General features: G+C 41.3%; 2 protein-coding genes across 3 annotated transcripts; one reads left to right on the top strand and one right to left on the bottom strand.

Annotated features, from left to right (window-relative positions):
* Positions 1 to 2,833: 2,833 nt before the first annotated feature.
* On the bottom strand, positions 2,834 to 4,837 carry bod1 (biorientation of chromosomes in cell division 1; the record flags this gene model as incomplete). Its single annotated transcript, XM_080509219.1, has 4 exons — positions 2,834 to 3,390; positions 3,484 to 3,698; positions 4,485 to 4,609; positions 4,688 to 4,837. 3 exons carry the CDS (start codon positions 4,835 to 4,837, stop codon positions 3,485 to 3,487), a joined length of 489 nt encoding a protein of 162 aa, XP_080365345.1. The 3' UTR covers positions 2,834 to 3,390; position 3,484.
* Positions 4,838 to 5,371: 534 nt separating this feature from the next.
* Positions 5,372 to 10,795, top strand: htatsf1 (HIV-1 Tat specific factor 1). Of its 2 annotated transcripts, XM_080509208.1 has the most exons (11): positions 5,372 to 5,544; positions 6,130 to 6,248; positions 6,646 to 6,807; positions 7,669 to 7,903; positions 8,088 to 8,135; positions 8,265 to 8,419; positions 8,578 to 8,741; positions 8,867 to 8,963; positions 9,057 to 9,146; positions 9,871 to 10,008; positions 10,181 to 10,795. In XM_080509208.1, the coding sequence occupies exons 3-11, from the start codon at positions 6,646 to 6,648 to the stop codon at positions 10,433 to 10,435; spliced, it is 1,344 nt and encodes a 447-aa protein (XP_080365334.1). In that variant the 5' UTR covers positions 5,372 to 5,544; positions 6,130 to 6,248; the 3' UTR covers positions 10,436 to 10,795. The 2 variants fall into 2 exon arrangements, with proteins under 2 accessions (XP_080365334.1, XP_080365333.1); XM_080509207.1 differs by lacking the exon at positions 6,130 to 6,248.
* Positions 10,796 to 14,285: the final 3,490 nt, after the last annotated feature.

Below are 14,285 nucleotides of genomic sequence, written 5' to 3'. Positions count from 1 at the left end.
ATTGAGCCTTTAAAAGCAAAAGTTTGGATTTCAATCAAAAAGATTGTAGACACATAAATGCATTAACTAAACTTTTCCATCCAGGTAAAATGTCAGTTTTCAACACTTTTTCAGATGATATGTATCGCTCCGAATCTGAGGTACATTTTCCTTTTTCTTCATTCAGGTTCAGGTTTTGCAGCCAAGTTGTTATTGGTGTATGTTTTTGCCACAGAATGTCCATGACCTCCGACCCCTGACATCCACAAGAGCACAGAGCGGTCACGTCACATCAGCGACCCAATGCGAGCCAAACAAATACCTCATCGCTCTCAGTCTGTTGCCTCCTTGTATTCATCAACCCTGCAGTGTATGTGGCTTAGAATGGGTTGTGTGTGTGTGTGTGTGTGTGCATGTGTGTGTGTGTGTGCGTGTGTGTGTGTGTGTGTGTGCATGTGTGTGTGTGTGTGTGTATTGTAGTGGGAGGTCAAGGTAGAAGGACAGGGTGTGTTTATGTGTGTGTGTTCACGCAGGGGCCCAGTCGGGGAAGACGTACTCTTACAGGGGTGAGTGTTTGGACGTTGTAAAACTTTTTTTCCCTCCATTTTTTTTTTTTTTTGCAATCTTTTCCGCTCGTTCATTCTCGTCGAGCTTCAAAACAACAACCCACGAGTTCCCTCACACAACCTTTGATGACCACCCACACAACGACCCTTCACCCCGACACTACACACACACACACACACACACACACACACACACACACACACACACACACACACACACACACACACACACACACACACACACACGCCTAAAACAGTACACTAATGCACAGACATCACTGTGCAAACAGGACCTCCTACTCTGTCTTCTCACATGACCACCTCGTGAACAACATTTTACCTCTCAGCCTCGCAGTGTGTCAGTTTGTGCACACACAGGTCACACTCGCATTCGAAAAAATGTATTTTCAGGATGCCTACCATGATACTGTGCTGTTCACCTTGTACAGCGTAATGCACAGCTCCACTTTATTTAGCATGACATTTCTGGCTTAAGTGTAACACAAAACATGTGACCATCACATTTTTACTCCCAAATTTAGAGACATTTCTTTTCAATGCGATCAAGGATGATTGTTTTTTTTTTCTTAATCTGTTGTTCACAAAAAGCCTTTTGTCAACCTTTTATCAATTTAAGATGAGATCACCAGAAACTGATAATCACAACAATCTTTCTGTTGAGGCTTTTTAAAGCTAAATTATTTCCCAATGCTTAAAGCACATTTGTTTTTGGTCAAACTGACAGGGGCAATCTGTGAGAATACAAAGCCTTGTATTCTTTAATATGAAAAAAAGGTACATTTATGTTTAAGGAATCAATTTCTCGAACAAGCTAGAAGGAATCAAATGAAACCAGCATATCATTCGTGTTGTCAAGTGAGAAAACTATGAATTATTATTATTATCATTATTATTATACTTTTATTCTACTGTGTGAACTGCTTCATTTTTCTTTGGCCTAAACGTGCTCGAACCTTTCTGAAAATTTGCACATATGGTCATTGTGCAAGAGTTTTGGCAAACTGACTCCATAGCGCCTCCTACATTGTTTTCACATTTGTAACAACTACTATGAGCAACATCTTTAACACCTTTCACCTATGTCCAAGACATTTGCTAGGCATAACCAGCACGTCAAGCCACACAAAAATGTCATGTCAGCCACACTCTAAACCCAACAGGAAGTCTACGATTTAGCATTAATTGTGAAATTTTGGTGTTGAACTCCTCAGGGCATCTAAATTCTTCGACAAAAGCGCGTGGTCACGGTAGCTCCCCGAAAATCCGATGGATCACCATGAAACAGGAAATGATGTGCAGCTCTGCTCTATATGCAATGGGCCTACATTTTTTTAATATATTTGATCAAAGACCTCTCATCAATATGGCAATATCCATTCACAGGTATGGCGTCACCTGCTGGCAACAGGAAAGCGCATGTTCTGACAGACAGATATAGTTCCTGCAGTGTGCTGTATGAGAAGTTTCTGACAAGATGTAATACCAACGTGCATTCCAAAGTTCCGACGTACGTGTGTGTGTGCAAGGACCAGTTGAACGCTGCTTACAGCTTTGATTTTCTTTTGTATGAAATTAAAAAATTTTTTTTTTTCCTTTATTTCATCTAACATTTTCCACTGAACGGATGACTGCTGGACTTCACACAGCACACACACACAAAAGAAAGGGATGTCCAGACACTCACTGACACATATTTGTGTTGACGTGTAGATTGCTCCGCTTCCAAAACAAGAGGTTAAATCAATAAAGTTACGCAAGCCGAGGCTGAAGCTTCTCCATAAACTCATTCCTCTGGTACAGCGCAACTGGGAATCCCAGCGATAAGAGCGATTAGGACAAAGCAAGCCTAGATACAAGTCATTATTTAGGAGGCCATGTCTGTAAAAAGAAGGAAAAGAACTTTCAGCCAAGGTGGTACATTAATGTAGTTTATCTCAGGTAGTCTACCTTTAAAAATGCATATATGAGTTAAGTAGAATCTCATATAATCATGTGGTTTAAGTACTCGGTCTCTATTTGTCTCTCCAGTTCAGCGTTCCGTGGCCGTCAGTATGACCAAAGCATTTCATTCCTGGTCTTCAAGCTCCAACTCATCACTAAAGCGTATCAGATCACCGGTCAGTTTATTCAGCAGGTACACTACGAATGGCATCGCAAACACATTTCTACACTTCAGAGAAGTGAGGGGCATGAAACAGGCAGTTGAATTAAAGCAATTTTTATTAGTCCACATAAATTAAACATTTCCTAAAAAAGAATGGAGACACTTTGATGGAAGTTAACCCTTGCACTTCTATTCTGTATTGACTGCATACTCCTCATAAGCTTAATCTCTTGGATATTCAAAAAGCTTAGCATAACATACTTTAACCAGTGTCCAATCAGAGACAGCATCACACATTTGCAACATGAGATTCTCCGTATCGTCAAAAACACTCAAAACAAAACAGTAACATGTTTGACATGCCTACAGCTTTAAAAAAAAAATAAAAAAAAAATAAAAATCCAGTCCATGTAGAAGTTTTAAGGTTTAAGATCATCACAGATCGAACAATAAACATTTACTAACATGCGCGTCAACGACTGAAATTATTGACTCCGCAGCACAGAGCCGGGGCGCCGCCGCACAGCCACGGTGCATCTTCTCCATCCGCAGCCTCGTGCAGATGAGACACGCCATGTAACTCTCCTGAGTCTAGTTCATTAAAATGAGGCAGCGGGAAACAAGCCTCGCTTCTTCTTGATGCTGCTCCTTTCCAAACGGTGACGGCGAAGCCAGCAACACAGAACTCTCTGGAGACCCTAAAGGATCAGCGGAGGGCACCTGTAAGTGGCCGAGAAAATTGTAACGAATGAACTGGATTTCTAAAAACAATCAATGCAAGATGTTTTGTTTTGGTTTTTTTTAAAAACCGACCTCAGGGGGTTTTGGGTCCAGAAGCGGACGGGGCTTCTTGCAGCTCCGCCTGTTCTGATGGAGCAGAGCTCGAGCTGGAGGCACTTTCCTCTTTCCTGTCCCCGGACAGGAAATCGTGGATGGCAGTTTCTATGTTTGGTCGGAATGTGTGGTTCATCTTGGGATCCACGACCTGAGTTATGATTCTGTCCACACCAGACTCCAGCATGCCCGACCTACAAATACAAAGTTAAGCAGAGGGGGGTACAACTTATATCCGGACTCCATGTTTGCACATTCACCGTAGAGCCATATCGTCGTGTTCAATATAAAAAAAAAATCTCACATCTGTTGTGCCACAGCTTTACAGTGGAAAAGTAAAGCGGGATTGCCATGATTGAAGTCTACCGAGTACTAGCAAAAATAAGATACAGATTACTTGTGTGAAGTGAGTACATGTATAATCTTCCACCAGAACCGCTGCCATGTTGAGCGACATCCGATCTGCTGGTAGAAGCTTTCAGAAAGCTCACACTTTCCCCAATGGGAAGTTTCCAGTTTAACCTCATTCAGAACAGTTACAGTGGGAAGTGGGAGTTTTCCTACTTCCACTTATGAACTTCAATCCAAAGAAAAACTGTGGCCCCTGGTGGTGAACTGCAATTAAAGCAGCTGCTTCAGAGTATGAATGATGTTTAGGGGTGTGTGCTCCACTGGAGATACAGGAAGACAATATATAGATAGATACTATTTGTTAATCCAAAAAGAGATGGGTATAATAATCTCCCTTCTGTTAATTCACTCTGCATTTAATTAATTTACATTTCGCGTAGTATGCTGTGCAGCATCTCGTCAAAACAACCTCCAGTGCTGCACACTTGTCGCATGTGCTTGTTCACGTGATATTGTCGTTTTTGAACTATATAAATGACCCTGCATGGACTGGTGGGCTGCTCTGGGTGCGCCCAGCTGGAAGCGACTTCAATGTTTTGTGCAATGGGGGATTTGAAGGAGACACTCACTGGACCACACTCTGTCTCAGTCCGTTCCTCATCTGGTTCTTGTTGATGGACGGGTTCCAGTCCTGCGTGCTGAGGTGAGACGTTACGAAGTTGTCCACTTTCTGCCGCAGGTTCTGATAGGCAGGCTGGGAGGGGGCAACAACAACTCAGTAAAAACTCACAGCGGCCAGGAAAACTCCGCGAAAGTGAGAGTGAAGCTTTACCTTCGTGTCAACATCGGCCAAACAGTCCCGGCGGAACTCGTCGAAAAGCCCCCGGTTCTTTAAGTGCTCCACAATCATCGCAATGAGCTGCGGGTCTCCCGGAGGAAGGCCACCTGTATTAATACCGACATTGCCGCTGCCTTCCGCCATGCCAAACACAATCCAATAACGTTTTTATTACGGCACTGTGAGTTTCTCTATTAGCATCAGACGCTAACACAAAGGCGGAGTCGATGTGGTACCGGAAGTACGTTTGATTCAATACTTCTTACAAACCAAAGGGGCGGGGTGATTAGTGGTTTTTGTTTTCACGATTGTAAATGCAAGAAAAGGAAAAGCAAAAAAACAATCGAAAATGAATTCAATAAAAAAATATTTCCAGCTCCATACATGACTTTTGGTTTGAAGTGACACAATAAACCTGACGCTATATATTTGACAGTTATTACAATAGGTATTTGTGTTTTATATTTCATAGTTATTTATGTTTGTTTCTATCTATTTATCACGACAATTAGTTTGTGATTAAATGTCTTGTGGATAAAAATCGCTTCACCCACGGTAGATCTTTATACGCAAAACCAAGCGCACCCTTAAAATTTGCGCATGCGCATTTGCACCACGACCCCGGAAGTATTTCAGTCAGTCAAGCGTCAATGCAGAGTGAGGGAAAACAGCCGCTAAAACACGTTTTAAGATTTAAGACTGCTTTAAGATTAAAATTTAAGTCTCTAGATAAAAAAAAAAAAAACACACAGCAGAAAGGAGCCGATCGCCTGGATGGTTGTGTGCGACTGAAGGAGTCCGCTCTGTTTACATTCTCATCATCTGGAGGGTTTTTTTTTTAATTTGGAAAGGTAACATTAGCATGTCTGCTAACACCAACTGTCTCATTCTGAGCGTTTAATCTGGGATTTTTCAGAAGTGAATGAGTGAATAAACCGAATGTAAATAGAACCACAGCGTCCACCTGAACACGAAGTGTAGATCTTTATATATGTCCAGACTTATTGGCCAACGTCGAGTACAGTTGTCAGCTTTCATTGTGATGGATGAAAGCAGCTGTGTGACAGTATTAATGACCTGTGATGGAAGAAAGAAACACTCTGTTCAACGGGCTGCTGCATTATTTCTGTGGTATCATATGCCCAAAAGGTTCCAGTCATTTATTAGGTAGGTTTATTAGGTATTTTCTCGCCACAGGTCCAGCGACTGTAACTCAAAATGATCAAAGAAGAGTCACTTGTGGTGTTACACACCCTTATCACATAGTCTGTTACGGGATTATTGATTATTACACATGTTCACGTTTATTTTGACAAGCAGTTTAAAATCTCCAGTCCAGCATGCATTTATAGTACTAATCAAATATCTTTGGAGGCAAAGGGGAGATTTGCATACTCGATGATTTTTTAAAAACCAACCAGCATCATTTTCTTCAGAAATTGGCTCACTGGCCACAACGAATGAGATTGAGGGGCTGCAGGCTGCGAGTTGCTGAAGATAATCTTGGAGATGGGGCAGTGGAGCAAAAGGAAACATTCCTGGTTGACAAATACCGGTAGTACACACACAGGAGTGTATTGAAGTGCATGATGTCACTTTAGTCTTGCAGAATTTAGTTGTTTTTGTGTGTGTTGCACTTATCGCTCATTTATGTGGCTATTGCACCATCACAAATCTGTCTGACCAACATGGATTCTCTGTATGTATCTATGAGCCTACTACAATCTCGCTTGTCTTGTTGCTGTTTGACACCAGTCATCAAAAAGGCCTTCTGAAATATATATATATATATATATATATATATATATATATATATATATATATATATATATATAAAACAGTAGCAAAGTAGGATATTAAATTAAAGCTTTATGCATCACCAACAAGCCTTATTTTTTGTACACTTGAATGGCGATGACTGTGTGATTTGATGCGTCACATTCCCGTTACAGATGAGCGGCGAATCAAACAACAAAGAGTTTATGGAACAGCTGCGGATGCAGGAGCTCTACAACCAGAGGAAGGAAGAGGGTTCTGACCCGTACACCTACACTGATCCAGAGGACGGCACCGTCTACGACTGGGACCACGAGAAGAAGGCCTGGTTTCCGAAAGTATGAAGTTTCTTTACGTCTCTCTACTTTAGTTTTCCTCAAAGGATGTGGTGTTATTCATGGCCTCACTGTCCCTGAATTTCATGACTTTTTTTCCTAACTATTATTTACTGCTCCGTTGTGTGGCAGTCTGATTAGAAGTAGTTGTACTTTTTCAGTCCCCGTTGTGATTGTGAAGTCAACAGTGCTAGTTGTTTTGTAGTGGGACTGTGATCACATGTGCAATATTTATCTGTCCAACTACATTACACAAAAATGTCCTTTTAACATAGAATTCAGACTTAACTTAAAAAAACTGAATTTGACAGAGAAGTTTACATTTCTCCTGTCGGTTCATACAGTGAACCTTTAATATATTTCAGATTAATTAGACACATTGAAAAATGTACAGTTTTATTCTTTTTAATAGAGGGTGTCTTGTATGTGATCAGTTTCTATTTGCATTAAATTGTTTGATCATTATTTGCTGTCATTACTTTAATGCGATGGAAATATATTTTAGACCTATTACATTATTTAAGTTTTTTTTCCCATTTCTTTCTGTAAACTGAGACCTTTTTTTATCACAATGAGAATTTTATAAATGCTTAACATTTTTTAGTTTACACACCATGTGTACAAATAACAAATCATAATTCAGTGGCTTTTTTTGTGAGATTCACCCTTATGAAAGAGTTCAGGGAACAACCGTTGTGCCTTTTGTTTTCGTCTTCATCTGCTGCCATCAGCTCAGCATGCCCAAGGGGGATCTGAAAAAAATGATTGAAGATACACATCTTTAATCGTCTTTCTCTCTTTTACCTGTGAAGCATCAATGTGTGGTTTCTGTGTCAATGTGGAGTGGGTTTGATCTGTCTGTAGATAACGGAGGACTTCATGGCAGCCTACCAGGCAAACTATGGCTTCACTCAGGAAGGACAGCCGGATGCAAACAGCACGACCCCGAGCAGCGCCGACCCGGCCGCTCCCAAAGCAGACGGCCAGAAACCGCAAAAGGAAAAGTCGTCGGATCCCGCTCCAAAACCAAACCCAGACCAGCAGGAGGCGTCGGCCAAAGAAGCCAAGCAGAAAAGCGAGAAGAGGAAAGCAGAAGCTGGTAAACCAGAGTCTGGCTCGCATATATGAATCTGATCAACAACAATGTATATTTGTGAATCAGCCATTGTGAATTAATTCATGATGTCTGATCAACTTCATGCATTAAGAGGCTGTTTTTTTGTTCACTTTCATACAATCTGTGTTTTTGATTCATTTGTTTGTTTGTTTTTTGTCTTTTGTAGGATGGTTTGATGTTGACGACAATAAGAACACAAACGTCTACGTCTCTGGTCAGTATTCCCTGCATCTCCTTACCAAAGCGGCAGATGTTTGCCGAATGGCACGTTGTTGTTTTTTCTACGCTTACACTTTTTTCAACTCTGGGTTTTTTTAACCTCCTGCCTTTCTCTCCCTCTCAGGCCTGCCTCCTGACATCAGCACGGAGGAGTTTGTTGAGTTGATGTCTAAGTGTGGCATCGTGATGCGAGACCCCATCACTGAGGAGTACAAGGTTAAACTCTACAAGGACAGAGAGGGAAATCTAAAGGGAGATGGTCTTTGCTGCTATTTAAAGGTTCGGATTTCCTTTCGGTTACCTTGAGTTTCCAAAGCCATAAAGAAGATATACACATGTTTGAGGAGGAGCCATTGATCAACATGAGGATTTATTTTCAGTCTTCTTGTGTGATCCCCTTTATGTGACTCTTGAGTGTGTTTGTGATTCTCTTGCAGAAGGAGTCGGTGGCTTTGGCAATGCGTCTAATCGACGAGTCTGAGGTCAGAGGGTACAAGCTCCACGTGGAAGCAGCACGTTTCGAGCTAAAAGGCCAATATGACGCCAGCAAGAAGAAGAAAAAAAGCAAAGATTATAAGAAGAGGATGCAGCAGCAACAGAAGTAAAACCTTTTTCCATATTTCATTCCCCATGTTACAAATAAACTCCTTGTCCCGGGTGAATTTGAGTAAATGCATATATTTTAACAGACGACACGGATTCCTGATTGTGTTTCTGTGTCTGTAGACAGTTGGACTGGAGACCGGAGAAGCAAGGGGACGCGAGGAAGAGGCATGAAAAAGTTGTCATCATCAGGAACATGTTTCACCCCAGTGACTTCGAGGTGCGGAGAAAAACACACACACTTTTAAACACACAACCTATCGGCATCCGTAACCATCTCTGTGGGTTGTGTGTGTTGGGTTTTTTTTTCCAGGAAGACCCTCTGGTGCTGAATGAGTATCGTGACGATCTGCGGACGGAGTGTGAAAAGTTCGGGGATGTGAAGAAAGTCATTCTCTTTGACGTGAGTTCAACCGTCTTTTAGACCAGATCCTTCGCAGTGACGTGGGCAGCCTGAGGCAGGATACACTCTGGATAAGTCACGAGTACAGCCTGAGGAATAAGACACGCACACATGCAGTTTTACTAGTAGAACTAACCTGAAAACATATTTCTTTAGACGATGGGAAGACCCCAAAGTGCTCAGACAAACCCCACGTAGTTAATACACAGGCCTCAATGTTTTTTGGACATTTCACTGATTTTGAACCAGAAAGTTTCATTAAAATTGGCTTTATGTTGAGATTGTAGTAATTTTTGGGAGTTATTGTTTGTTTTTTGTTTTTTTTAAATTAAAAAAGACTGTCATCACTTATGCTCTGCGTCATAACAAAGAAAATGTAAAATTAAAGGTTATTATGGTACTCTTTTACTGGTCCAGCCCACTTGAGGTGAAATTGGCCCAAAAGTGTTCCGTAAGCTAAAATGTGTTTGACTCCCCTGGTTTAATGGATATTTTCAATAAACATAAGACATTGATTATGTGGTATTAGAGCCTCGGAAGAAAACCCTTGGGAGAACAGGCAAACCCGACGAGAAAGCCCAGACTCAAGCCAGGGTCCTTCTGGTTGTGAGGCGAGCTTGATAACCACTGGACGAACCCTGCGGCCCCTTGACTTCAGCCTGCTCCGATTTAAAGATTTGTGTCCCATGAAAACCAGCTGTATACGGTTGTATCTGTGCTGCAGAGACACCCGGACGGTGTGGCTTCCATTGCGTTTAAGGAACCAGACCAGGCCGACGCATGCGTGGAGTCGTTCAACGGACGCTGGTTTGGAGGACGGCAGCTGTCTGCTCAGCTCTGGGACGGAACCACAGACTATCAGGTAAACGTGCGGGTCACACGCGTTCGGAGAGTTTTGCGCAGCTTCGAAATTCATCTCGAGTCTTGATCTTGATGAGAGGACTGTACATTTCTCTTAACTTCATTTATCAAAACATCCCACGCTTCGGTAACGATACCCGACTAAAACTCCCACGTGAACTGGGCCGATGCAGGTGGAGGAGACGACTCGCGAGCGAGAGGAGCGGCTAAAAGGTTGGTCTACGTTCTTAGAGGACAGCGAGAAAAAGCAGGAGAGCAACACAGACGCCAGCAAACCAGTAGAGAGCAGCTCGTCCTCGGAGCAGAGTCAGCCGTCCGGCACCACAGAGCAGCGCCCCGAAACACAAACGGCCTCATCAGAGCAGCAGGAACAGGAAGTGGACTCGACTGACAGCAGCCTCGCAGGAAGCGATGAGGAAAACTCTTAAATCTCCAGCTGGGAGATTTAAGACACGTAGGAACTGTGAAGAAGAATAAAATTGAGGACTAATTTGGACATATCAAGCTGTTTTGTAATTTAGAACAATAAAATTTGGTTTTGTTTACCTCATGTTCATCATTTTGGTCAACACTGTATGCTAAATGCACATGGACAACTTCCACCTGTAGTTTGTCAGTGTAGTTTGTGTTTGTGGTTATAACATTAAACCCAAAATAAATTTCAATGAAAATGAACAATAATCTGTGGCTTCAGTGTGCACAGGACTTCCTCGATAATCATGTATGATGGCAGGTAAATCAACGATAGATTATTGTAAATATGAAGATACAAATCCAAGTGAGCATTATTTCACAACATTAAGTTACAGGATATGTTTAGACAGGGGAAAATATATAAATAAAGTTTTGATAAAAACATGATTTTGCAATTTTGTTTTATTTTAAATTTCAGAAGTAGAGGGTGGCTTTCTGGCGTTCTAGTGTTGAGAAAGAAGAATAATGGAACCTGGAAAGTTGTCAGTTGAAAGAAACATGAACAAGTTGGGAGCATTCACATGACAACAGCCGAAAAGTCAGTTCCTACTTCTGCAGAGAAATGAAAATTGCCACCAAGCTGAATGATTAAAATGATGTTTGATAGTATTTTATGCACTTTTACTTATTTAAATATATATTTATACTGCTATAGCTGGTGAACTGGGAACACGAGAAGGAAGAAAAACATTCACGGCTTTTTTAAAAACGTGAATGATAAATTGGTATCTAGTTGTCTAGCTGTCACAATATAATTTTTTCTGTCATTGTTTCAGCAAATCTGACTGACAATGTCACTCTGCATTGACGCTTGACTTGACAGACAAGTTTGATACAAAAGGGAAAGTTTGAAATTGTAATTACAATGATGGCTAAATAAATACATATTTTTGGTATGCTCAACAATGTGAGATATTTTCAAAACGCAACCCTCTGCCGCTAGATGGCGCCCTCATCCTGCTGTTTCCTCTTTTCTTTGGCCAGGCCTGTTCATCCAGGAGAGGTCAGTTGTGCCACAACATGAGTGTCTGTTTTAAAAGTTACTCTAACATGAAAATATTCCGTTTTTTGCTGTTGGAACTATTTTTGCCAAAGGCTGAAATCATGTCATGTCATTTTATCAACCTATATTTTCTGAGCTCACAGTTAACAACAAAAGTTAAGATTTTGGTAACAAAATATTAATAAAGGTCAAATTTTGAGGCCTTAGTGGTTGGAAGTCACAGGCTTGTGTGCAGTTTGCATATTCTCTCTCTGCAGCCATGGGGTTTTCCTCTATATACTTATATACAATTTCGATAGTAATCTGAATACTTTTTGAAGCACTAGTGTTGATATTTCACACTAAATACACCACATTTCTATGCAGAGTTTTTGTGGAAATTTATTTTTTGTAGAATACACTACAGATCTCCATAATTCTGCTATCAAACTCGCTGAAGGATTTCAGCCCCTGATGCTCTTGTGGCTGCATTTGTTTGTACTTGCAGTTGCTGCAGTTGCGACCAGGTCTCTCTTGTAAATGAGACCCTGGAATCCAGAGGGACTTACCTGGATAAGTGAAGGCTTAAAACACCCCGCAAAGCTTGTAATGTGCAATTGTGTGCAGAAAGTTCATGCAGGCCAGGAACACAAGACGTTACTTTGAACACCGTGTTCTCTGTCTTCTATTAAACCGTGACTGCAGCACGGTTTTAAAGCGACGCAGCAACAGTGTGTGAGTCAACAAGGAGGCGCAGACAGAGAATAACATGAGAGAAGAGGCCGAGGAGGAAATGGACGGAGCATCCGAGGGCAGGGCCTGTGTGTGTGTGTGTGTGTGTGTGTGTGTGTGTGTGCGTGTGTGTGTGTGTTTTCTGTTCCCTGGAGTCCACCCTGGTGATCGCTTGGGAAAAAGACCTCTAGGTCTGCCTGAGGTCTGACTTGCAGCCAAGAAAAGCAGGACTAAAATAGAGAGAGAGAGAGAGAGAGAGAGAGAGAGAGAGAGAGAGAGAGAGAGAGAGAGAGAGAGAGAGACAGTTTAAACCCGAGAATCAAAGACATGGGCTTGGAGAGAGAGAGAGAGGAGAGAGATGGAAGATGAAGAGGGCGTGAGAGGCAGGAGGAGCCAAGAAGATGGAGAAAGAGTGTGAACAAAGAGCTTTGTATCTGAGTGGTAATGTATGGAAAATAAAAACATTCACATGGTGTCACGCACACTCGCGTTCACTCAAACACTTACAGTGTGCTGATTGGAACCATATGCCGACTGAGAGAATAATGGGAAACTGAATTGTTTGATTTGTTTTCCCTCTTTGTTGGGTTGGGATGGAGAGTGGGCGAGTCAGAGGGGGTGGAAGGCACCCATGACCAGAGATGATGATCAGCCATGGGAAATTCTGTGTCCGCTGCTCTGCGTACACAGGTCCGGTCCATTACCAGCACGTAGAGGAGGGGGACTTCCACTGTGTGAACTGAGAATCAGAGCAGGGATGTGTCCAAAGAATCACTCACTTAATGGTGATTACCTTGTTTTACCACATTACCAGATGGAATGATGTACTTTATACAACCCCCAACTCCAAAATTTGAATTTGATCTAACTCTATATCTGAAATTAAGCTTCGATAAAGGCACCAAAAGGCTGGAAAAGTGAGTGAATTTAATACAAAATAACTGGGAGAGAATTTTACAGCTGACCAGGTGGAGTGGCAGCAGGTTAATAAAGTGAAGGGAGATGAGATTGTTTCTGAACTTCAAATAAAAAAAGTGTATCATTGTTACAAAAAAATCAGAAGAAATCTGTGTATAAGTAAAACGCCCAAACTTATATATAGGGCTTTAGTGATGATGATGCACAACACAGATCTGATTTTTGGGCTCAGGAACAGGATATCAGTGTCTGTAGACAAAGTTCACTGTACAATCAACAAATGCAAAGACGAAAGAATATTTGAACACAGTCATATACACTTATAACTGTCAGTGTGTACTTACCAAAGCTCATTGGAAATGCTCTTGAGACTCAATGTGAATCTGTTGTGTGGTCTGATCAATCCCAGTGTAAAGAAAAAAAAATCACAGCCTCTCTACAGCTTTTCATTTTATTCATTTATTTGTTTTCTTAAACAATACCTGCTTTCTTCTCCTTTAATAACAGTGTTGCTTAAACTTATCATCGCCTTTCTTTGCAACATACAATACAATGTAGCTCGACCACATATGGCAACCACTGAAACAACATGGCTCATTAATAGAATTTCACTAACAAGAATACAACCTCCTTCAAGGTCCAATATGCTTATCTGTGCTCCACAAATTTAATTATAATGAGATTTAAAAACATTGCCTCCTGATTTTATTTTTACATCTTCCCGACCCTTGATTGAGAGTCACAGCGAGGCTTTTAAAACACTGAAACTCTTTTTAAGTGGTTGTAATTATTGATGAGGGTGGTGATCTACTCCAACTACAAGATCATGTTTTTTTATTTAGCGCTCTGCTGATACTGATGGATTCTATGCCACTCCTCAGGCTTACTGTTTATTTCCCAGTTTCTCAGTTTGCACCCACACATTCACTAATTTTACTGTTCCCGTGTAGCAGGACCCAAAAGCAGCTGTTACTTTTATGACTAAATTCAAATAACTATTTATTAGAGCTGAGAAAAAAAACAAAAAAAACCTCAACACCTGTGTATTTGGCACTGGAAACACAGACAGAAAATACAAGGCTACGTGACACAAATACAGTATACTTCAAAGAAAACACTCGTATGAAATGACACAGACGATCTAAAAGAGAGCATGGGAAAAGGAAATTTAA

This window comes from Blennius ocellaris (genome assembly GCF_963422515.1).
Source record: "Blennius ocellaris genome assembly, chromosome: 14".
In the NCBI taxonomy this organism is placed as follows: Eukaryota; Metazoa; Chordata; class Actinopteri; order Blenniiformes; family Blenniidae; genus Blennius; species Blennius ocellaris.
This window is presented reverse-complemented; position numbering and strand designations above follow the sequence as displayed.

What these genes read in the sequence shown, in the direction of transcription:
- htatsf1 (XM_080509207.1), top strand. Translation starts at nt 6,646, where the DNA reads ATGAGCGGCGAATCAAACAACAAAGAGTTTATGGAACAGCTGCGGATG. An exon ending in TTCACCCCAGTGACTTCGAG is followed by an intron (nt 8,964 to 9,056) that starts GTGCGGAGAAAA and finishes TTTTTTTTCCAG; the next exon opens with GAAGACCCTCTGGTGCTGAA. An exon ending in AGAAAGTCATTCTCTTTGAC is followed by an intron (nt 9,147 to 9,870) that starts GTGAGTTCAACC and finishes TCTGTGCTGCAG; the next exon opens with AGACACCCGGACGGTGTGGC.